The sequence below is a fragment of the Malania oleifera genome, chromosome 10, assembly GCF_029873635.1.
Source record: "Malania oleifera isolate guangnan ecotype guangnan chromosome 10, ASM2987363v1, whole genome shotgun sequence".
NCBI lineage: Eukaryota > Viridiplantae > Streptophyta > Magnoliopsida > Santalales > Ximeniaceae > Malania > Malania oleifera.
In genome coordinates, this window is record NC_080426.1 from 43,075,035 (window position 1) to 43,100,543 (window position 25,509).

A 25,509-nucleotide genomic window follows, 5' to 3' on the forward strand; every position below is an offset into this window, starting at 1 on the left:
TATAGCTCTTCAAACATTTTGAGGCAATGATATTCGAATTCAGGATTCTCTTGTGCCATATGATACTTTTTGCTTTATGCTTTGTAACATTTTCAAATCCAACAATGATTTATTATTATGAACTTGCCTCAAGATTGCATAACTAAAGGCAATTTTAGTATAAAACCAAACAAACTCTAAACTACCTTCAATTGCCAGCCTCCTCAACTTCTCACATTCTCTTCTTCTCTCACCACGTTTCCCTTCCTTTAAGGTAGATCTGTACATAATTAGCTCTTTATTTTTTTTTAATGCATATATGTGCTTCCATACTAGTAAACATTGCGGCAATATACATTTTTCATACTTTGCTTCATTTTTTATCTGGATGAAGCAATAACAAGTTTATATCTTTTGACAAGGTAGATATCTTATTTCTTTCGTGTTTTTGCCTTTTTCTTTTTGAGGATTTGGTGTCCTTGCTCTGATTATACATTCTCTTAATATATCTTTTTTCATTAAAAAATCTTATTCTTTTGTGTTTTTGTCTTTTCTTTTTGGTTCTTTGGTGGGGGGGTGGGGTGTGGGGGTGAAGCAAACACGCACATATTTATGCATGCATGCATGCAGTCCATTTAATCAGAGAATGGATGGATGATGAGATGATCTTTTTAAGCTGAAGATTACTAATGAAAGTATGCCATCTTACATTTTTTTTGCTTTTGTTTGCAATATAAGTGCATTTTTTTTTAGCTAAATCTTCATTATAGATATTAATTTTGATATCCCATTTTAAATTCTTTGGGTTTAGTATTTAATTCTTCAGTTTGGAGGATGCAAATGATATACAGTTATAGTAATAGAAAAAAACTAAATTGTTAATTGATAAAACATGTTGCTCCTCTGTGTGTCTGTGTGTTTTTTTAATATAAATTTCACCAGGTTCTTCTATACAGAGATCCAATCTCTAGGCGAGATTTATAAAGAACACAATCGCAATAAAGGAAACAAACTGTTGGCAAGTGATGCTGTCTCAAACTTGCTTTTCCATTTGGACAAAGATTGCCCTGGTGAAGAAAAGTACACGATGAAAGCGGGTTGGAAATTACATTTTTATATATCACAGTTGCCATGTATGTCCTGGTGATGCCTTTTGTACATTTCTGTGGTTACATAAAGAGCAGAAGTCTTTTCTCTTCAGTCACTGCTTAGATGTAATCATCTATCTTTTTACAAGCTTATGTGCTGATTGTACCATCTTCTCCCATTTGTTTTAGGTGGAGATGCCTCACTCAGTTCACAGTTGTTTCCATTTAAAAATATCGTTCCCCTTAGAGGAGTAGGTTCACCATCATGTATGAGCAATTGTAATGATTCGATGGCAGAATTTATTGAGGCTTCAACGAGTAATGGTAATGGAGGGCCACAAAATTTCTTGCTCCTCTCTTGCTCTCTCTTATATAATGTTTTGGAAATTATTATAATTTTATCTCTACTGTAGGTTATATAATATTCCTTTTATTACAACTCTCGCGCCACCACTAGGGTAGGGGTGGGGGGGAGGGAGGGAAGACGGATAAAGTTCTCTTATATTAAATGCAGGGACATGGGCTATTCAATCTTCTACCTAACAGCCACTAATTCCTCATTTGGTTTGCGGAATCTGGCTGGAATGGAATAAAAAATCTAACTCCAATTCCCATTCCCATGTTTGGTTTGCATAATGAGGGTGGAATCGCATTTTTCCCAGAATGTTCATCTTCCATTCAGTGGCATGGTGGTTCCTCCTTAGTTATGATTTCGAATCGATTCCATTCCTAATTCCCTTTTTCTAAACGACAAATATGACCTGCAGCAAATACTAAATTCCAAAAGAAACACAAGCTGACCATCTCTCAATTGAACCGCTGGTGATGACAATAATAGTAATATTATTATTATTATTGCAAGAAAAAATAATAATAATTAGTAAATATAAAAAATAATAACGAGCAATACTAATAAGTATTACACAAATGATAATAAATAATAATTTTATTATAATAACAACAACAACAACAGTAACTTTAGCAATAATAATAAAATAATAAAAACAACAATAATAAGAATAATAGAAATTATAGTGATAATGATTACAGTAATAATTATAAAAAATAAAAAAGTAGCAAAAGCAACAACAATAATGACAAAACAACAAACAATAAAAATTAGAACAATAATAATTATAAAATAGTAATGATGGAAATAATAAAAATAAGAATAAAAAATGTTATAAAGACAAAAAATAATGACAACAATATTATTACTGTTACTTTTAAAAGATAACAAGAAAATCCCAACAAAAGTACAACAACAACAAATGACAAACCAAGCCTTAAGTCCCACTAGGTAGAGTTGGGGTTACATGAATCAACAAAAGTATCATTATTATTATTGTTGTTATTGGATGCAAAAAATATTATGATCCAAAAAAATGCAATAAAATATAGGAAGGGATTTTGGAAAAATGACTTATTTTTCATTCCACTAGAGCGACCATTTAAGAATATCAAATGTTGGAAAGGAATCAAAGTGTGATTTCTAGTCATTCTGTATTACCAAGCATTAATCACTGCATTCCAACAGCAGTTCCATTCCTCCTTCGATTCTTTTCCTGCTTCAATTCCACTTTGAGACCCAAATGGGGGTTTGCTCTTAATGCTAGTGGATGATTTGATACTTGCTATTATTTGGGTTTGATGAGTTCAATAGTACTCAATGTGAGGTTGTTTAAATGAGATTTAAATATCTGATATTCTATTATTTGTTATTATTATTATTTTTTAAAAACATTTCCCTCCTCCAACTCATATAATAGGTTGATTTTTTTGTGTTGGACAAATCTATACCTTTAGATTGTGGGATTTGATTCATTCTTCCCCAACTTATTTTCTTTTTTTGTCCTTTGTGATTTTAAAATCTTTGAGTGTTGGAAGATAGTTGAAGTATCTTAAATCCTTAATGTTGTGGCAGCAATTAGCAAACCGCTATAACATTGTGTGATTGGCTAATATTATGGTTCCTGGGATCTTCTGTATGATCAATTGGCGGTGTCAGCTTGATCTCTTGTATTTGTTTTGTTTTCTTTTGTTTCAATTTTTTTTTTTTGTTTAAGGATGGGTTTGTGTCCTCCTTGTTTATTCTTTCCTTAGATATGATAAAGTTTTCTTATCATATAAAAAGATTGTTCTGTTGATTAACCCATCCTTATATGTCTAATTCTCCATGTCTCCAGATCTTGGTGTGGGGTCCACCTTTTCAGCTGTTAACCTACTGATCTTTCCTTTTGCCCCTCTTTTGAGCTTATGTCATCTTACTTTTTCATACCCCTCTATTCATATTGCTAGGTTGCTACCTCGCCTTTCCATAAAGTTTCTAACCTGTTTGGGAATTCTCGGGCAGTCTGGCCTATGTTGGAAATTTTTGAGGCTCAAACTTGTCCAAGCCACCAGCCACTTACTGGTAATGTTCAAATATTATTAGGCAGATATAAAAAATATTATTTGTGCATAAAAATTATTTGCTATCTGTGTGTGTGTGGGGGAGAGAGAGTGAGAGCAAGTGAGCCAGCAATAGGTTTTTTGACAGACTGATTTTTTTACTTGTGCTTTCTTTAATTTAAAGGCTTACATGTTATAAGTCTGGGTTAAGGAGGAGGGTTGCGTTAGGTAGTTGACAGCCAGCGTAAAATTTGTCAGATCACTATGATATGAATCCTTACCGAATATTTGCTGGGGCGTCCCCTACGAGCGACGCGTTACACTTGAACCACCCGGGTGTAGCGAAAAGTGGGCGAGGGTGGGCTAGGTCGTTGCCCTGAAGCGACGCGCCGTGTCGGCGCCCGGGTACGGTGTCAAATATGCGAGGGTTCCTGCATCATTCTGGACGGTGGTAGGTAAAGACGTTAGTTCAGGAAACTAGGATTAGATTAGCAACTTGGAATATAGGGTCACTTACGGGTAAAAGTATGGAAATTGTGGATGCAATGATTAGAAGAAGAATTAATATAATTTGCCTTCAAGAAACTAAGTGGGTGGGGGAGAAAGCTAGAGAAATCGATAAATCAGGTTTTAAACTTTGGTACACTGGAAAAGAAAAACATAAGAATGGAGTAGGCATTATTATAGACAAAAACTTAAAAGATAGCGTTGTGGGTGTAACTAGAGTAAGGGATAGAATTATAAAAATCAAAATGGTATTAGGACAAGAGATAATAAATATCATTAGTGCTTATGCTCCTCAAGTTGGCTTAGCAGAAAATCTTAAGAGACAATTTTGGGAAGATATGGATAGTATTATACAAGGCATACCAGGGACTGAGAAAATATTTATAGGAGGAGATCTGAATGGACACGTTGGAAGAGATAATAAAAATTATGAAAGGATACATAGAGGATATGGATATGGAGACAAAAATGAGTCTGGGGAGATGATCTTAGACTTTGCTATGTCATATGATTTTAGTATAATGAATACTTGCTTTAAGAAGAGAGAAGAACACTTAATAACCTTTAAGAGTGGACAAAATAGAAGTCAAATAGATTTTTTTTTTAACTAGGAGGGTAGATCGTGTATCATGCAAGGATTATAAAGTTATTCTAGGTGAAAGTCTAATCACACAACATAGAGTCTTAGTGGTAGATATATGCATTAAAAAATGGAAGAAAAAGGATAAAATAAACCAGTGTAGGAGAACTAGATGGTGGAACCTAAAAGGAGAAAATATAATAAAATTTAAAGATAAAATGATCAAAGATGGGGATTGGACCTTAGAGGATGGGATAGATTCAAATACTCTTTGGAATAGATTAGCTAGCTCTATTAAAAAGATAGCAAAAGAGATTTTAGGCGAATCAAGGGGAAGATTCTCAAATAGCAAAGAAAGTTGGTGGTGGGATAAAGATGTACAAAAAATCATAAAGACAAAAAGAATTTGGTATAAAACGTGGCAAAAATGTAGAAACAACGATAACTTTGAAAAATATAAGGAGGCAAGAAAAGATGCAAAAAGAGCCGTTAGTGAAGCTAAATATAGATCATTTAATAGTTTGTATGATAGATTAGGTACAAAAGAAGGGGAAAGAGATATATTTAAACTTGCTAAAGCTAGAGAAAAGAAGAACAAGGACTTAGGAAATGTAAAATGTATAAAAAGTGACGATGATATTGTCTTGGTTAAGGACGAAGATATTAAAGAAAGATGGCGAAGTTACTTTAGTAAGTTGTTTAACGAAAACCAAATAGAAAGCTTAAATTTAGAATTGTCAAATGAGGAAAAGACTAAAAATATAAGATTTATTCGAAAAATTAGAGTTAACGAAGTTAAGTTTGCACTAAAAAAGATGAAAAATGGGAAAGCTATGGGACTAGATAACATCCCAATTGAAGTTTGGAAATGCTTGGGTGATAACGGAATTATATGATTAACTAATTTATTTAATACAATTGTAAAAACTAAGAAAATGCCAGATGAATGGAGGAAAAACACTTTAATACCTATATACAAAAATAAAGGAGATATTCAAAATTGTAATAACTATCGTGGAATTAAACTTATGAGTCATACGATGAAACTATGGGAAAGAGTAGTTGAACAAAGATTAAGGTTAGAAACGAAGATCTCAGAAAATCAATTTGGTTTTATGCCTGGGAGATCTACCACAAAAGCTATTTATCTTTTAAGAAGATTAATGGAAAAGTTTAGGGAAAAGAAGAGGGACTTGCATATGATATTTATTGACCTTGAGAAAGCATATGATAGGATACCTAGGGAAGTTCTATGGTGGGTTTTAGAAAAAAAGGGTGTATGTTGTAGGTATACTGATGTCATTAAGGATATGTACGATGGAGTAATGACTAGTGTAAAGACTATAGATGGAGAAACTATAGAATTTCCAATTATCATAGGTGTACATCAAGGATCTGCTTTGAGTCTTTATCTTTTTGCTTTAGTGATGGACCAATTGACTAAGAGTATTCAAAAGGAGGTTCCATGGTGTATGTTGTTTGCAGATGATATTGTATTAATTGACGAAATTAGGGATGGAGTGGAGGCTGAGTTAGAATTATGGAGAGAAGCTTTGAAATCTAGAGGCTTTAAGATAGGTAGAAATAAAACAGAATATATGAAATGTAATTTGAGTAATGATAGGAGGAATATTGGAGACAAAGTTAAACTTGATGATGAAGAAATAAATAGCACTTGTAGATTTCGATACCTTGGATCTATTATGCAAGCTGAAGGAGAAATTGAACATGATGTAATGCATAGAGTTAAAGCAGGTTGGGTAAAATGGAGAAGTTCTTCAAGTGTTCTATGTGATCGTAGAATACCCTTAAAATTGAAAGGGAAGTTTTATAGGACAGCTATAAGACCAGCTATGCTATATGGATCAGAATGTTGGGCGACGAAGAAACATAATATCCAAAAAGTAAAAGTTGCCGAGATGAGGATGCTTAGATGGATGAGTGGTATAACATTGAAAGATAAATTAAGGAATGAACATATTTGTGGTAAGTTAGGTGTAGCTCCTATAGAAGATAAGATAAGGGAAGGACGACTCAGATGGTATGGACACTTGCAACGTAGGCCTTATAGTGCACCTGTGAGGAAGAGTGACTTAGTTATTGTGGGGGGCAGTAGAAGGGGTAGGGGTAAACCTAAAATAACTTGGGAGGAGATAGTGAGTAAGGATTTAATATCTTTGAATCTATCAAAAGAAATGGTCCATGATCGCATAAATTAGCGGAAAAGGATTCATATAGCCGACCCCACTTAGTGGGACTAAAGCTTGGTTTTGTTGTTGTTGTACATGTTATAAGGCTCGTCCTGTTCATATAAAAAGAGGAAAAGAAAAAAAAAATTTACAATATCCCTAAAGTATTGTGTTCTTTTCATGTTTGACTTTTATTTATTTAGTAGTTTGAGTCCTTGTGCCATTCTCTATTTTTCGTTTTGTTGTTGTCACCAAAGTATTTTGTGTTGCTTCCATGTTTCAGCTTTTATGTATTTATTTGCTTTTTCAGTCCTTGCATCATGCTCCATTTTTTGTTTTATTGTTGTTTGTGCATGTGATTTTACCCATATTTCATTCTTAATTCATCTTCTTGTGCTGTATTGAATATCGGAATGATCAAATCCTTCTGTATTGCATATTGATAGCAGTTATTGTAAAGGATCAAACCAGATTAATTAATCTTGACTTGAGAAATGTCCTGTTGAAATGGATAACGTATTGGTTTCATTTCTAGGTGATGGCTCCCAACAGCTCTTTGGAATGGTTCAAAGGAAGCCTGGTCGTGGTGATACAACTTTGTCTGTTAGCTGCTCTGACAAGATAGCCCGTTGGAATGTTGTTGGAATTCAAGGTTTAATTTCCTTTTTTCTATGATTGTTTCAGGTTCATAATCAAGTGAAAGGGTTCTTGTCTTTTGTAGCCTGCATAATACAAAAAATTACCTACATAATACCAAAAATTAAGTGATACAAGCTTAAAAGTTAGTACATTTCTGAGTTAACAATTTTTTGGAGAAGATAATCCATAAGCTGTTTATGCATCCTGCCTTCCTCAATTTGTTGAAATGCCTCTGTAAGGCATGAGGTGCATTTTTGATATATTTTTAAAATAATCTATCTGATAGCTAGAGTTCAATTCTGATCAGGTGGAATGCTACTAAAAAGAATCAAGACATTTTTTTTTTTTATAAATCTATTTGGGAAATAGACAATCTGGAATAATTATTGTTTATTTTGATTGGGTGGCAATGGTAGCTACAAAACCTTTTTTTTTCTTCCTTACCCTATGTTTGGAGAGGCCTTGGATTTGGATAAGATGTAATATAAAATTGTATTGAAATTTGTTCAAATCCACCCAAAATCCAAGGCCCGAAATCCATGCTCTCAATTGCAGCTTTAATGAATTGAAGTGAACCTAACTAAAATAGAATTAATTTGGTGACTGTGTTGGTGAAAGGTTTTATTGCATTTTAGTTTCACAACTGGCACAGGCATAGGACTCTCCAAATATGAGCATGTCATTTACAAAATTAAGTATTACCAAATTTAAATGTATTTACTATTTTGCTTCTTGTTTGTATATCAATGTATGCATGCCATTTAAAATTGATTTTGGAAATGTCTACCAAATCGTTTGACTTGATTTGATTCTCAATTCTTGATTCCGAAAATTGGAATTTTGTTTCACAATTCAAAAATCAATTTGACAACTTTGTTGGCTGGATTTAGATGTCTAAAGTAAGACGAAATTAAATACTGTTGTTCAGACAGTCTTGTATAATGTACATGACTAGGTATTTTTTCCTTTTATTTCAGGGGCTTTGCTTTCCTACTTTCTTCAACCTGTTTTCCTTTCTTCCATTACTGTTGGGCAATCCTCTAATGATTCTGGAAATTTCCCCTTAGAGGACCAACTAAGAAGAGCTGTACATGACCGGATCGTGCCACTATCTAATGAACTAATGAGTCCGTTTAAAGTGAACAAGGTCTGCAATGTGAATAGCATCTCAACTGTATAGCCAGCAGCCTGGGTTATAATATTTTTTATACTATGCTGTTGGCAGCCACTATTCTGGAAAGCTCCCATACCACCACAGGAATTTCAGCATTCTGAGACTGCTGCGACCACTTTAACATGCGGGCAAATTTTCATTTTGACTTTTATTTATTTTTTTATTTATGTGTGCAGATTATAAAATACAATGTTCATTACATTATGCTTTGTGATTTTGTTCATAGGTTTTCAATATGCTGGAATATTTCTGGTTTGCATGAAGTCATTCTTGGAACAACTGGCAGAAAGCAAGGGACTTCTGCAAAAGGGGCACTTTATCCATCTACCGAATCATCTTTATGCAAGTAAGTTGGCATACATGCTCCTATGATTTTTCATTGTATAAGGCTTTAAAGTAGTAGTTATTATTGCTTTTGCTGTTGATTCCCAGGAAGCGTTTGTTGGAGTTTTTCTTGTCACTAAAGCCGGAATGCTCAGCTGATTTCCCTACTGATGAGATTTCTTATCAAGATCTCAAGGTGATGTTTTATTACACTGGATATATATTTAGACATGCATACTGTTATGAACTGAGTTTTATTATTGTTGTTTATGTATGGATCCTTGTTATACTTGCACAATGAGACAATGGGATCAAATATGCCTTGTTATTGTTAGTAACAAGTGGGCATTTTGATTCAAAGGCATATAAACTGTTGCTTTGTTTAGTCAATGAAATCAGTGATTAGGCAAATTTAGGAAACCTGACTCAGTTCTTTGTTCATGGTTAGATGCTTGCTCGCCCAAGTTTCTTGTGAAGCTTTGTGTTAGGAAAAAAATTGTTATCCTTGCGTGGGAGTGGGAAGGATTTTATCATTGATTATGATGAAATATGAAGACTTGATCCAAGGGATAGATTCTCTTCTCTTTTGAATTTCTGATATTGAGAATCTGCTTGGTTAGAGTTGGCATGACAAAGTTTGCATAAAGGTCATCTCCTTTTTCTGAAATTGCTGAAGTTTATATACCTAGAAATTACATTAGGTGCCACGTGTATGTTATACCTCTTTAACTTGGAAAGATTGAATAAGAAAAAACAAAAAAGAAAAACTAGAATAGACTTACACAGGTTATTATAGGGATGATTAGCAGGTTTGATATGTTTTGAGGTTAATTGATGGCATGCAAGTTTAAAAGGTATTCTATGCACACACACTGTGAATATTGCTATCAAGATATTCACACTAGAAATGACTTTTGGAACTCTGAAAATGTTGCCGCTTTATGGCAATGATGAAGCATAATATATAGGAAAGCAATAACCAAATTCTCTTGTTTGCAAAAGTATATGACTGAATATGTGGTTGCTGGTAAGTGATGCTCTTAGATCAACAATTCTCTCAAAAATATAAGCTTTAAGGAATTGTGCCAAACAATATATATATATATATATATATATATATATATATATATGGGTAACGAAATTATGTTTGCATTAAAAATGATGAAAAATGGAAAAGCTATGTGATCGGATAACATCCCAATTAAAGTTTGGAAATGCTTAGGTGATTATGAAATTATATGGTTAACTAATTTATTTAACACAATTATAAAAATTAAGAAAATGTCAGATGAATGTAGGAAAAGCGCTCTAATACCTATATACAAAAATAAAGGAGATATTCAAAATTGTAATAATTATTGTGGAATTAAATTTATGAGTCATACAATGAAACTGTGGGAAAGGTTAGTTGAACAAAGATTAAGACTAGAAATGAAGGTCTCAGAAAATCAATTTGGTTTTATGCCTAGGAGATTTGTTATGCTATATATCTTTTAAGAAGATTAATGGAAAAGTGTAGGGAAAAGAAGAGAGACTTGCATATGATATTCATTGACTTAAAGAAAGTGTATGATAGAGTACTTAGGAAAGTTTTATGGTGGGTTTTTGAAAAAAAAAGTGTATGTAGTAGGTATATTGATGCCATTAAGGATATGTACGATGGAGCAATGACTAGTTTCATGACTTTGTGCACCGTGCTGCCCTTTTAGGTGGAGAGATTAGAGAATTTCCAATTGCAGTAGGTGCACATCAAGGATCTTCTTTGTGCCCTTATCTTTTTGCTTTAGTGATGGATGAACTAACTAAGAGTATACAAAATGAGGTTTCATGGTGTATGTTGTTTGGATATGATATTGTCTTGATTGAGGAAACTAGGGGTGGAGTAGAATCTAAGTTAGAATTATGGAGAGAAGCTTTAAAATCTAATTGCTATTACAATAAGTAGAAATAAGACAAAATATTTGAAATGTAATTTCAATAAAGCAGGAGGAATATTGGAGATAAAGTTAAACTTGGTGATGAAGAAATCAATAGCACTAGTAGATTTTGATACCTTGGATCTATTATGTTAGCCGAAGAAGAAATTGAAGATGATGTAATGCAGAGTTAAGGCAGGTTGGGTAAAATGAAGAACTGCTTCGAGTGTGCTTTGTGATCGTAGAATACCTTTAAAATTAAAAGACAAGTTCTATAGGACGACTATAAGACCAGCTATGCTATATGGATTATAATGTTGGGTGACTAAGAAACGACATATCCAAAAAGTAAAAGTTGTTGAGATAAGAGTGCTTAGATGGATGAGTGGTATAATGTTAAAAGGTAAATTAAGAAATGAACATATTTGCTGTAAGTTAGGCGTAGCTCTTGTAGAAGATGAGGGAGAGACAACTCAAATGGTTTGGGCACTTGCAACATAGGCCACATATTTGCACTAGTGAGGAAGAGTAAGTCAGTTACTATGAGTAGGGGTAGACCTAAAATAACTTGGAATGAGATTGTAAGGATTTAATAGCCTTGAATTTGTTGAAGGAAATTGTTTGTGATAGAATAAATTGGCGGAAAAGGATTTATGTAGCCGAGCCCACCTAGTGGGACTTAAGGATTGGTTTGTTGTTGTTGTTGTTTTGGGTAATAAAAGATGTAATAAGATAGGAAAATGAGGTTACACTGTAAAAGAGGATGAGCAACCCTTATAAAAAAATAAAATAAATAAATAATAAAGAGCTAATTAATAAGTCACATATGTAACCCCTTTAAAGATTTTTCCGTAGTAGCAGGGGTGTAATTGGTTTGGTTCGGTTATGGGCCAAACCAAAAACCGAACCGAACCATGTGGTTTTTGAACTTCCCGAATTGAAATCGAAAACTGAACTGACTGAATTATCCCATGGAGAACTGAACAATGGCGGTTCCGTTACGATTTTTTTTTGGTTTTTAACCTATTTTGTAATTATTTAATTATTTTTCACAATTATCTTGTGAACCAATGGTTCGGTTAAAAAAAAAAAAAAACCTCCGGTTGGATTTTCGGTTTCTAATCGAATTGAACCTCAGCCCAATATAAAGCCCATTACAACAATGGGCCTTTATGAAGGGCCTTGGGAGCCAAATATGGGATAGGCGCAATAAAGCAAGCCCTCAACCCATTAGCTAGCAACTGGGTTGGGAGTTGGAAAGTAGGGGTGTAATCGGTTCGGTTCGGTTCGGTTATGGGCCAAATCGAAAACCGAATCTAACCGTGCGGTTTTTGAACTTCCTGAACTGAAACCGAAAACCGAACCGATTGAATTATCCAGTGGAGAACTGAATAATGGTGGGTCGGTTACGGTTTTTAACCGATTTTGTAATTATTTAATTATTTTTCACAATTATCCCGTGAACCAATGGTTCGGTTAAAAAAAATAAAAAAAATCCTTCGATTCAATTTTCGGTTTCTAATCGAATTGAACCTTATCCCAATACAAAGCCCATTACAACAATGGGCCTTTATTGAAAGGGCCTTTATGGAGGGCCTTGGGAGCCATATATGGGCCAGGCGCAATAAAGCAAGCCCTCAGCCGATCAGCTAGCAACTGGGTTGGGAGTTGGAAAGGAAGGATAGTGGGGAACATATATTTATAGGTGGGGGAGAGACTTCAATTCTCTACCACATCCAATGTGGGACAAGAATAGGTGGGGAGGTTGAGAGCATTGAGAGTTTTTACACTCTTGCTGTCCCACATTGAAAATTTGTGAGGGAGGGGAGTCTCTCCAAGTTTATAAAAACAAACTATTTCTCTCTCCTTTTTGTTTCAGATTTCTATTTTGATAATTAAAATTAAATATAAAAGTTAAGAATGTGAAGATGTATTTATTTTATTCAAAATTGAATTTACTGGAAAGTTATTAGTTGAAGAATTTATTAATATATATATATATGTGTGTGTGTGCCAATTTTAGTTAAATATTATATTGTAGGGCAGTATTAATATATATTTTAATAAGATATTTCGGTTTGGTTTTGGGTTGGAAACTAAAGCTGAATCGAAAACCGAAATTTTCTATTTTCAAGAACCGAAACAGAAACCGAAAACCAAAAGATCAAACTGGAACTTATTTCGGTTTGGTTTTGGGTTGGTTTTTGGTTTTTCGGTAAATTTTGTGCACCCCTAACTAGTAGTTCAGTGAACACTTCAAATTTGCTATTTCACGCTGTCCTCTCAGCTTCCTTTTACCTCATTGACACGAACTTCATTATCTCCAAAACTGGAAAACTACAAACCCATCTCGTCCATCAATTGTTGAGCGTCTAAGTCCTTCCAATCAACCTCTACAACTGGAATGGGCAAAATCCCTTCCTCATGCTGCTGCTCCTTTCCCAGTCCATCCTCAATTATAATAGTACCCTCTAAACATTCATAGAGATGGTGGCACTTACAATAAATCCCAATTAAATAAGATAACTGAGAATCATAGCCACTCAGAACTTGAATCTCATCCAAAATCAACTGCCTTGTCTGCAAATTCACTAATATCAACACTATCTATCAGACACATCACCCCATTTCTCCTTCTCCTTCCCCTTGCTACTTCTCACATTTGTTTTGTCTGAGTATCCTGGGAATTCATGACACAAAGCACTTTCAGCATTTTTTCTTATATTTTTCCTGATTGTTCGGAAGAATTATCTCGCTTGTCCACCTGGCAAACATAAATCTTCACAAAATTTCTTTCCTTATCATAAGAATTATCCCTCTCATTGACAGCGAACCTCTGTATATCATCCATAGCACCTTCCTGAACATTAGTGCATGCCCCTCCATCAGCTGACACTGGAACATCTTCTTGATCAAGCCCTCATCCTGGCAACAATCCTCTCGAACGAAAAGCACATGAGCACCAGTTGATTCCAAGGCTCACCGAGTTGCTATGTCCATGGTCAGAAGCTGCCGTGCCAGGTTCACCCTGCCTATCCCCCTGTGCAGCGCAGTGGAAGGCTTGGAATTCTTTCTATGCAATAAGGTGCTAAACCTATTCTGTAAAAGGGGGGGAGGTTTGTCTCCTTTTCTGCATACGAGAGTTAGCTGTACCGGGCTTATACTGTCTGTTTCTAAAATCTGCCACGGTCTCATTACCTTCTTTGTGATAGTTAGAATTTTGGGCCTAGCAAGGAAGCCCATTAAGATCTAAACTTCTAAGAGACATAGTAGTTAAAAGTGCACCTGAGGCACGCCTAGGCGCGAGGCGCAGTGAGGTGACCAAGCTAGCGCCTCATCCTTCTTTAGGCGAGACGACCTTCAATAGGCGCAGGTAGGCGCACTGATTCTCCAGGCGCAGTGAGTCGTGCCTTGAAATTTTTGAAGCTGTTAAGAAAAAAAACGTAGCCAGAACCAGCCCCAGTCCACTTCCATTAATCCAGCCTTCGACAGTTCAACTTGCACCAGCCCTAGCCCTTCGTCTTCGACCCTTTGAAACAGCACGAAGCCAGCAGGAGAAGTTCATCTTCAATCAATTGATCCTTCGCAGAAGTATGAAACCAGCAGGAGCCCTACGTCTTCAACCCTTCGAAGTTTGAACCAGCACAAGGCTTTCGTCTTTGACCCTTCGAACCAGCTGGAGCTCTTCGTCTTCGAGCCTCCAAACCAGCAGGAGCCCTTCGTCAGTTCGTCTTCAAGCCTTCAAACCAGCAGGAGCCCTTTATCATTGAGGTTCGAGCCTTCGTGAGTTGTCAGGATGCTTTGATTTTCAAACTATTAAGTCGTCGTCATCGTCTTCTTCTTCTTCTTCTTCTTCTGCTTCTGCTTCTTTTTCAGTTCTTCTTCATCTGTTCTTCTGCTTCTTCTTCTTTTTCTTCTTCTTCTTCTTCTCCAGTTCTTGTTCTGCTTCTGCTTCTTTTTCAGTTCTTCTTCTTCAGTTCTTTTTCTTTTTCAGTTCTTCTTCTGCTTCTTCTTTTTGTTTTCAGTTCTTCTTCAGTTCTGCTGCCTCCTGCCGGCTGCTTCTTCTTATAATATTAACTTGCATTAAGCCTCCAAGTTAATATTATATACCGTGTAATTAATTATGTAGTTTAATGCAAGTTTATACTTTATAATTGATATATAACATTTTTTTACTGAATTTTGTTGCTGTTTAGTAATCTGTTTGGAAATGCAGTATACAAACTATATATTTTTCTGAAATATGTTAATATATAAAATTTTTTACTGAATTTAGCTGCTATTTTATTGTACTCTTTTCTTTTGATATTGAAGATGCTTTTGGGCCTTCAGCCTGACAATTTTATTTCATTTCTAATTTGAAGCTTGAAATCTTGTATGCGTAATTACTTATGTTGAACTATGTTTGTTTCACTTGGAACTTGGTACTTGGTTGTCATAATTACTATTGAATATTTTGGCATCTTAAATTCTAATATAACTATTGATGTGTTTTTATATCAATTACTCACCAAATAGGCATTGTACGCAATTTTAATAAGGTGAGGCGCGCGCCTTCGTCCCGGCTCCAAGTACCCTCTGCGTCTCAGTGCGCCTTGCGCCTTTGGCTACTATGCTATGAGATTCAAAAGGACGCTGACTTTAATTCAGCATCCATTGGGCTGGGGATTGGGCCAGGTCACCTCTTTTATACATTTGAACTTTTGGTCCATTCATTCAGTCGGCTCATGTCCTCAAATCCTAGACTACCCAAAATCCATCCCAGGTCCAAACAATGTATTCATTCTATCTGACATTTCCTCTCACGTGTGAATGCAGCTGATCTTGCATGGGGAGATGTGAACTGATGGATCTTGAATGGATGAATGTAGACTGATGTAGATTGCACTATAACACAAAAAAGGAAAAAAGGAAAAACAAAACAAAACATGTCACAACAGGGGAATAAATGCAGATTACGAGGCAACAAACATAGATCATGATACTGAACCCAAGACCTCCTCAACGGGGGTGCTGATATCTCGTTAGATTACTAATTATTCCAAAAGCTTAAGCTGTTAGGAATTAGGACCAATGATATGTAACAAAATGTACTACAAAAAATGCAATTATGGAATAAACACGGTCCATGAGGCTTGACTCCCAGATCTTCTGGGATGAGAGCTCTTAGATTCTAAGACACACTAGATCACCATTTATTCCCAAAAGCTTATTTTCTTGGGAAGTAGCCTGTAGCCCACCAGTGGAAAGTATGATCATATACTAAATCAGATCATTTCACAGTACAGTCTAACTACTGTCAACTTCACAAAAGGAAAGAGAGAAGAAATTTCATGGTTTCTTGCCCCCCCGCCCCCCCCCCCTTCCAAAAAATAAAAATAAAAAATACACAGAGGCTATTTTGGAGGACCGAAACCCCTTCTTAATGTCTTCCTTTGCATTGGAAGCTACTCCAGGACCGAATGCTCACATCGGAAAATTTTAAAAATAGTGGGAATTCTGTTGTTAGCAGCTGCTACCTTTCTAAATAAGAGGAAGAGACAGCTAGTCACCTTCATTGCTGATGGCGGAAGGCCCTTTGAATCCTGATTTATCTCACTTTGGGAATTCACTGCGTTGTGGTTGAAGGTATGAAAAAATAGTTAGATGCTTGGAAAGGTTCAATGCATAGAAGAAAGGACAATGACCATGGGATAAAGTATCATTGGTAACTTTTTGGTTTGTTTGGAAAGAAAGAAAATGCTAGTGCACATGAAGGGAAAAATAAACAACTGGACATGTAAAAAACTCCTGATTTTCTATACTGCAGTTATGATTGAGAGGAGACTAGTAAAAACTTGGATTCTTTTGTAAATTTTGTGGAGGATATTTCCCGTCCCCTATAGACTTCTTGTTTTGTGCACTTTTCTCCTTGATTATTGTTCCAATGGCAACCAAGAGGAGAAGAGGGCCGCCACAGATGGGGGGAGTGTTTGGTTTAATTGGGTGAACAATGATAGTTGTGTGCTAACAATTGGACACTTAAATCAACAAGCACAAATAAACCAATCAAGAAAATTATAGAGAGAATGGAAGAGAGAGAAAACACTTTTTATAGTGGTTCGACAATAATTCAACCACCTATACCCTAAGAATCCATATTGGTATATCCACCATCAACAATAGCAGTTGCACGTGCAGGACGAAAATACAAAAAGAAATATACACTGAAATAGAGAGACTCAATCAACAAATAGGAACTCTCTTCAATACATTCAGCTTAAGTCCTCACTGGTAGCATAATAGAAAATCATTAGAAAGGGAAGAAGAAGAATGAATAAGATTTTTCTCTCTACAATCCCATTTAGATGTCTTAAGAGGTGTTCCAACTAGTAGCTCACATCACAATAGTTCTCTTGGGTTTTTTAATGTTCTCCTGAATTCTGACTCCTATTTAATCCATTAACCTCCCGATTATTAGATGTTTGAAGCTTCATAAAATTGTTGAAAATATTCCCAAATTTTTTTACTAATATATAAAAATATACTATAATTATAAAATGAGTTTCCAAGAGAGTTACCTTGCTCAAAATTCAATAAATGAATAAAGGAAATAGTATAAACGCTATAGATGCTGTGCGGCTCGTGCCATCCAATATTGTGATTCCAGAGAATTGTGATACTTGGGATATAGGATTCTCTTGAGTATATGGGATTCTCTGTTTATTTTAAAAGCATATTATTGGTAGATTCCCAAGCCTGTGGTATTCCTATGTTTGTTTTATTCTTGGGAATGATGAAGAATTAATTTGCTATTCTCAAAATATCTTTAAGCTGGACGAATGATATTTCACCAAAAAAGAATGCTTATGCATAATATTTTAGCACAAAATTCAATAGATAAAATAAATTGCTAAAACTTAAAACTATCCAACTCATTGATAATTTAAATAAGATTATAAATTACTGCAGAGTTCAAAGCCAATTCAATAGTACAACTAGTTTTTAAATAATAATAGCAGAATAGTAATAATAGCATGCAATTTATACATATGCATGTCAGGTAGCACTGTAATTTGTTCTAAATGGTTCGGTTTCACCCTATGCCAATAGCTGAACTGAAAATTTTCAGTTTCTAATACTGCAGAACCGATATCAAACTGGAAACCGCAGTTTGGTTAAAATGGTGACGAACAGTTCAGCGATTTTGTTTGGTTTTTTATTGGTTAGTAATAATTTTAAAATTTATACTTTAGGTTTTAAATTTTGGACTCCTAGCAGAATTCTTGCTGCCAATTGAAAGCCAGCCCAAAGACTCTTACAATGGTAGCTTCAGCCCAAGCTTGCGATGATAGAGAAGAGGGAGTCAAGCTGCCATTTTATAAGGGGGTTAAGGCTCTTAGATTTTGTGTGCATCCGATGTGGGACGAACGGCTGCTGCAAAGCGATTAGAAGGTGGGTGTTGTCATAGAGGATGCGATGGCCCTGGCTGGGACATACCCGGATGGCAACTAGTAAATAAACCACAGCAGGAGAGAAACCAAAAGCCTGGAAATGGATAATAGTAAACAATACAAAAATAAGAATAGAACCCCCTGCATTATATTCCAGCTCCTCCACTTTTTATGTTTTTCATTTTTAATATTTCAGGTGTTAGAGATGATAGTGCAGCCTTAAAATTAAGGAGCAGGATGAGTGAAAGATATCATACCATAATCTCAGGGGTCTGCCAAGTCCTCCATCAGGCTGCAGCGCTGGTACATCGGACAGTGGAGGTGGATCCATAATGGCTAGAAGTTTTAGGTGAGAGGAGCAGAGAAGCGTTTGGGGCACAAGGTACTGTAGTGGGTGGGGAGGAGCTTGTCCTTGTCCCACATTGTTTATGGGGGAGGAAATAGCCTTCATCAATATTATCTCTTTTTTAAAGCCATTACTCGAATCTAATCCTGATAAAAAAAAAAAGTAAACAATATATTGTTTTAATAAATGTAATTATAATCTTCAGAACAACAAAGATACAAAGAAATACCAGAACTGTATAGAACATAATATAAGAAATTGAAATAATATATATATATATATATATATATATATATATTCAGTTTTAACCGAATTTAAGAAATTTAACAAACCCAAGCTGAAAATTGTAGCTGAAAAAGAGAACTGAAATATCAAACAGTTTGGTTCATGGTTTTATATAACGGCCGCGATGGTTTTTCGGCTTGCTGATACCGTTACACACTGCGAAATCAGTGGGAAAAAAAATCACGCTTGTAGTGGCTGTTACGGACTGTGACCGTTACGTAAAGGCCGCTACAACCGTTATGTGACTGTTACACACTTGCACCAAAAAATTTATTTTATTTTTTACTTTTTCTTCTCACTTTTTCCCTCTCTTTCATAAATCATATACCATGTGGAGAGGGGGAAATGATTATAATGAGGATGACAATGATACAAAATTTACTATTTCTTTAAATACTCATAAGGGATGCATTAATTAATAATTTAAAAATACTAACTTGTTAGGAAAATATTTTATTTTTATAATATTAGTAATGTGATATTTATGTTTTTTTTTTTTTTTTCTTTCAACTTCAACCTTCTTTCTTTTTCTAGCTATTTTATATTTGTATTATTTGTATGTCTTATGTGTCTAATAGATTAATGGAGTATATAATGTATTTTGTTTTATTAATTAATTTAGCACACATAAGAATTTATCACAGATAAGAACAATGAGAACTATAAATATGCACGCACACGTAATATTCATGGTTTAAAACAAATGTAAACTTGTTGCCCTTACTAAGTAACTTAGTTACTCAAATTAAAGGATCCAAAATATGCAAACTTGTTCGAAGAAGGCCTAAAAGCTTAAACTATGCAAGTATACTAATATGCACAAGGTTGTGCGTGCTTCAAAAAAATTCACGGTCGTTACACCCGCTTCCCGTTATGTAACGTTTACTACTCCCGCTTCCCATTACACCCGTTACCGTAACGTTACACTACCCGCTACTGCGATTTAAAACCATCGTTTGGTTTCAGTTTTTTGGTAATTTTTGTACAACCCTTATGTTAGATTATGTTCATTTAATCATGTGCATACCTTTTATTTTTATTTTTTGGACATTCTACATTATTTGAACCAACAAAATTTAACTTTAAAATTCATGTGAGCAAACACCAATTTCCACTCCAAAATTTCCACATTATTTTAAAAATCCTTTCATGAGTGTAGAGCCGAGTGTGAGGGAGAAGGGGCTTTATTATACAGAAGTGAGGGTAGTTTTGGATTTAATAATATAACTAGGGTCTTTTTCGTCACTTCATAATTCTTTTGATGACTCCCCTTGGTTGGGAATTAGGATACCCACCTTTTAAAATGAGAATAGGATGGTCATGTTGAAGAACTTTATGGGAATGTGTTCTATTCTTGGGAATGGGATTCTTGACTACAAAATTTGAACTAAACATGGGAATGATAGGGAATCAATGAAGATTCCCAGGAATTTGAATCTGTGAACCAAATTTTACACTAGGTCATAACAATCCATGTCAAAATGAATATGCTAGTATATTCTTAGCAAGATATGCAATTCAAATCTCTTTCTTCTATTGAAAGAATTTGTCTATGAAACAATTTGAAGTCCCATAAAATTTTTAATTACTGGAAATATTTAAGGAATAAGGTTTTAAAAGCTTTTCATGGAAATCTCAAATTTTTCAAGGAACAATGTTCATAAAGTCCATGAATCAGTTAGTAACCTTCAAGTTAAAGCACATTATTCAAAGGAAACTATTTTCAAAAATTAAAGAGTCTAGTGTTTTGAACAGATTCGGCCAATATCCACAGTTCCATCTAATAGAAAAATATTTTCAGAATTATTTTTTCACTGAATAATAAAGAGGATTTTCTTTAAAAAGTTGAACATGTTTATGGATAGAAATCAACTTTATATAGTTCTCATAACGAGATAAGCGTTTGAATAAAAAATGATCAGTTTACAAAGAAAAGAGTTGAAGAAAGAATGAACATATCTAGAATGATGTTTATGGACCATGAAGAAGTCTATTTATAAATTTGAAACTCTAAAGAATCACAAGTGGATGAGATAGCTTATGACTTGTCTCTGCAAGCAGTTGCAGTATTTTGAAAACACATGTATTGTGAAATTGAGTTTGTCTTGAGATGTCGTGAGGTAGTCTTAGTGAAATAACTAGTATAAAATTAACTTACATGGACCTGTGACATTTTACTTGGTTCAAATGACATAGGAGAGATTTTGTAATTAGAAAAATCACCTTGTGGGGTCAACAATTATCATGTCTCAATGTCAAAAAAGGTGCTCCATTTCATATTATTTTTGTTCATTGCCCATCATAGTTTCTTCTGTTTAGTGGCCTTTATCTTTGTAGAGTAGAAAATATATTGACTCTTATGCTCATGGTGTGAAAGTTTAGAGTGTGTGGAGTAGGGGTGAGCAAATTGTTGGTTCGGCCAAATTTGGTTAATTAACCGAATTAACCGAAAATTTCGGTTAATTAACCGAATTAACCAAAAATTTCGGTTAATAAATTCTGTTAATCGAACCGACCGAACAAGGAGAGTTACCTGAACCGAACCCGACCGAATCCCTTTTCGGGCAATTCAGTTAACCGAATCTAACTGAAATAATTAAACTTAATTATTAAAAAAATAGAATATGTACCTGAGTCGCCCCATCCAGCTCAGGGAAGAGTGGAAGAGGGATTTGGGATCAAGATCGGGACAAGAATTGAGAACTGGGAAGTGGGAAGAGGGGCTTAGCCGCTGACGCTTAAGGCCTGAGCCTCAAGCAAAGCAACGAAGATTGAAGAGACGATTTGCGAAGAGGGAGAAGGAGAAGTGGAGAAGGACTGAAGGAGAAGGAGAACTGAGGTCTGAGACCGAGAGGGGAGACTGGAGAGGCTGTGGCACAGAGAAGACTTTGAAAGAGAATTGGAGAAGGAAAATTGAGGGTCTGAGACTGAGTCATCGAGAAGCTGCGATGCAGATGAGAGGACACGAACAGTTGGCCAGTCGGGCACAGAGGAGAGGACCCTAGCATATAATATATATCTATTTTATATTTAAATTTTAATTAATTCTTAATTTGGGTAATTCGGTTAACTGAATTAAATTTTTTCATAACAGATTTAATGATGGATAATAAATTATAGTGAAAAGTGGCATCAAGGCACATTATTGGTACTAGTCAAAATCCTTGAGTTGGTTTAAACTAGACACTCTCTGGGTTACATTTAGTTTGTGGAGTGGAATAAGCTAGGCATGGAATGGTCACAACATATAATTATAATAATTTTTAAAAGAAAATATATCATCATAATGAAGTAAATGACCATGCAAAATTTTTTATTAACTCATGACATGGAATAGACAAGAAATGACCATCCCCAAATTTCAGCATGGGGATGTCTGGTCCTATCTTATGTTGGACAAAATAGCATTAACTTTTGTGTGCTTTTTTCTGTAAGTTATTATATCTATTTCATTTCCAACCTATTCAATTATGATCTTGTCACCTGTTATTTATGTGGTACTAATTTTGCAGGAAAGGGCTCTAGAATACAGTTCAGCTTCAAAATTATTTAAAGGTAGTCCATCTTTCGGCAATTGGCAATCGAAACCCTTAGACTTTGAGGCCTTCTCAATTACGAGACAATGAGGTGAGCTCTATATGTTGTACAGATTTTTAATGAGTTTACCGTGGCTGGCCTTGTATTTGGATGAGTAACAGGAATGGTTCCAATTAATGGCTTTGCTTCATTACTGAGCTTAACTAACATTTTCAATTGATGGGGTTAATGATGACAAATTTGCTTCAATGCTTCAATATAGAATTGCAATATGATTATGGCTGGCTTAGACATTATCTTCTCTCTCTCTCTCTCTCTCGTCTGTACTTATATCATTGGAGGATTCGAAAATAGATCTCTAGATAAATATTGAGCTACAAGGAATACATTCTTCATATCTTGGATCAGAAAACATGCTTACCCTTCAACCATGATTGTTAATGGTTATTCAGTCATTTAGCATTATTAGTATGCATTACAGTTATGTTCGTAAGTGTGAGTTAGTAAGGGTATTATGGTCATTGGTATTGTATTTGACATATGTTATAAATAGAGGGAGAGACCTATTATTGATGCTAGGTCTTATTTTACCCAATTATTCAATGAGGTATTAGAGCAAGATCCGATCTAAACCCTAATTGCATGTCCGCCGCTAAATCAAATCCTAAACATCATAATACCACGCAACCTGGTGCTGTAGAAGGATCATCAGCATCACCAAAGTCCAGGAGCAGGTTCAGAAGTTGCTGGAAAAAGCGGCGGTTGCCAGAAAAATCCTGGATGCTGTTGTCCTCTTCAACACCTCAAGAAATACCTCATATTTTGCAAAATTAACCACATAGCAAGCCACAGAACCAGCCAATATGCCAGCCTGCAAAATTTCACAGCCAGAGGAGCTGCCATGCGCCGGCTGAAAGCCAGAAGTGCAGACCTGACGCGCCAGCACGTGAGATGCCTTGAGCAGCCATTTTTTGCTCCAATTTCCTCCCAAATGTCTTGAATCCTTCTCCATACCATGATACCAAGTTTGTCATTTTTTTTGTCCAAAGATATCACTCTTTTTAGTTGCTCATGTGTGACACTATGGTAATGGTTGTTTGCTAATGCCCAAATCTGTTGGTTAATGTTCATTGAGTTCATTGAGGCCTGGCACAGTGTTATGGCTGTGTTCTTGATTCGTTTTTGTCTTGTTTATTGTGTGCTGGTGGTTTGATCTGGTTGTCGAACGTTGTGTGTTGTGATGGTGTCCATGAATTCCAGGAGGATGTTGTCCGTTGTATATTTCTGATTTGCTACTGTATAGAGGCTGTTTGGTGCCGTTAGAGCTATGTGTTGGTTTCTTGGGACAGTGTCTAAGTCTCTTGGAGCAGTGGCAGCATTTATACATTGATTTGTGGGGCTGTAGAAGTGCTATGTCTAGTTATTGATGACTCATTCATGTTGAATTAGTGGTTGAATTGTTTCTGTTTGTTTCGGTTGATCTGGAAGTTTGTTGTTGTTTCGGTTGGACCAGAAGTTTGTTTGTCATTGTTTTGGTTGGTCCAGAATTTCATTTTTGGAATCCCAAGAGCATTTTTTTTTTCTGTGTATTTGCTGCTGTATAGAGGTTCTGTGAATGTTGGGATGGCGTCTTCAAATCCCAAAAGTGTGTTTCCATCATCAGGAATTTGTTTAGGTGAATAGTGCATTAAAACTGTCCCGGAGGAATAGTATTTGAAATTCCTAGAGTATCAAGCATCATATTGTATCTTTTGCTTGAAGGGTAATACTATAGTTGTATGTCATTTGGTATCTCTCCCACTACTCCTTGCATTATCGACTCTGCTACTACTGATCATATGATAGGTGTAACCAACTTCTTTTCTACCCTCCAATATCCTAAATATCTATCTCAAGTTATCCTTGCTGATGGGTCCCATGGTCTTAAATTTCCACGAAACTGTCGAAATTTTTGATTTCCGTTACCTTCAAAATCGAAATGGTAGTCGATTTCCCTCTTGCATAATTTCCGTCAAAATCTCAACGAATCATCCGAAATTTATCGGAACCTCGAAATTTTAGCGAAATTTGTGGAAATTTATTAAAACCTCGAGAGTGAAGTGAAATTTCTCTTTTAATTTATTTTATTGAAACAAAAGGTTATCACAAATGCTTTTGAAATTATATGAAAAAATAAACTTATAGTAATATTTTATTTAACCATTCATGTCTAAATTATCAATATTTGCATAATAAATAATATTTAAAAGATTTATGAATTTCATTTGCATTAACTGAATATGTTTAATGTACATTATCTTACAAACATGTTTGATACACATACTATTTTACAACTTTTCCACCTTATACAAAACATAGATGTATTTAATTTGTAATATATTAGTCTTAAAACTTATATTTTTATGTTTGTTAACCATTTCTAAAGTTTCACAAAGAATTCCATGCTTTACTACTAGTTTCCGTTATTTTTTCAAATCAAAATTGAAATCGACATCAAAATCGAAATATTTGTCGAAATTTCCGTACTTTTGGAGCTTCGAAATTTGAGTTGAAATTGAAATTTAAGACCTTGATGGGTCCACAACTATAGTTAGGGGGATAGGAATAGTAAATCCTACTCCCTCCATCTCTCTTTCTTCTGTTTTATACATTCCTAAATCCCCTTAATCTCATGTTAGCTTAAAAAGGCACTAAATTGTTCTGTAACCTTCTTTCCTGATTCTGTGGTTATCTAGGATTTGAAGACGAGGAAGACAATTGGCATAGGACATGAGACTAGTGGACTTCACTACTTTGAGTTGTTCTCTTCTGCTAGTGCCTGCACGGCTGTTGCTACACTGCTTCAAATCTATTGTCGCCTTGGCCATCTGTTCATGAACAAATAGAAACACCTAGTTGCTACCTTGAGTTTTATGTCTAGTCTTGAATGTGAGTCTTGTCAGTTGGGAAAATATCATAGTGTTTTCTTTACTTCTTGGGTCAACAAACCGGCTGATAGTCCTTTCATGCTCGTCCACTTTGATGTTTGGGATCCTAATTGTGTCACGTTGAAATTGGGGTTTTGGTACTTCGTTACAATTTTTGATGACTACTCCAAGATGACTTGGTTGTATTTGATGAA

The 25,509-nt window shown here is 35.1% G+C and overlaps 1 protein-coding gene across 3 annotated transcripts in view; it reads left to right on the forward strand.

Annotated features, from left to right (window-relative positions):
• The window catches only part of LOC131166431 (tRNA-specific adenosine deaminase TAD1), a 40,504-nt gene that overhangs the window by 8,881 nt on the left and 6,114 nt on the right, over positions 1–25,509 (forward strand). For 2 of the 3 annotated variants that reach the window (XM_058124972.1, XM_058124974.1), the window contains 8 exons: positions 922–1,112; positions 1,257–1,391; positions 7,270–7,386; positions 8,351–8,520; positions 8,599–8,675; positions 8,774–8,893; positions 8,980–9,067; positions 22,364–22,478. In XM_058124972.1, the coding sequence (XP_057980955.1) occupies positions 922–1,112; positions 1,257–1,391; positions 7,270–7,386; positions 8,351–8,520; positions 8,599–8,675; positions 8,774–8,893; positions 8,980–9,067; positions 22,364–22,477 (1,012 nt within the window). In that variant the 3' untranslated portion in view covers position 22,478. Of the gene's footprint in view, positions 1–921; positions 1,113–1,256; positions 1,392–7,269; positions 7,387–8,350; positions 8,521–8,598; positions 8,676–8,773; positions 8,894–8,979; positions 9,068–22,363; positions 22,646–25,509 lie in introns of those variants that run through there. The other variant, XM_058124973.1, reaches the window with a different exon arrangement.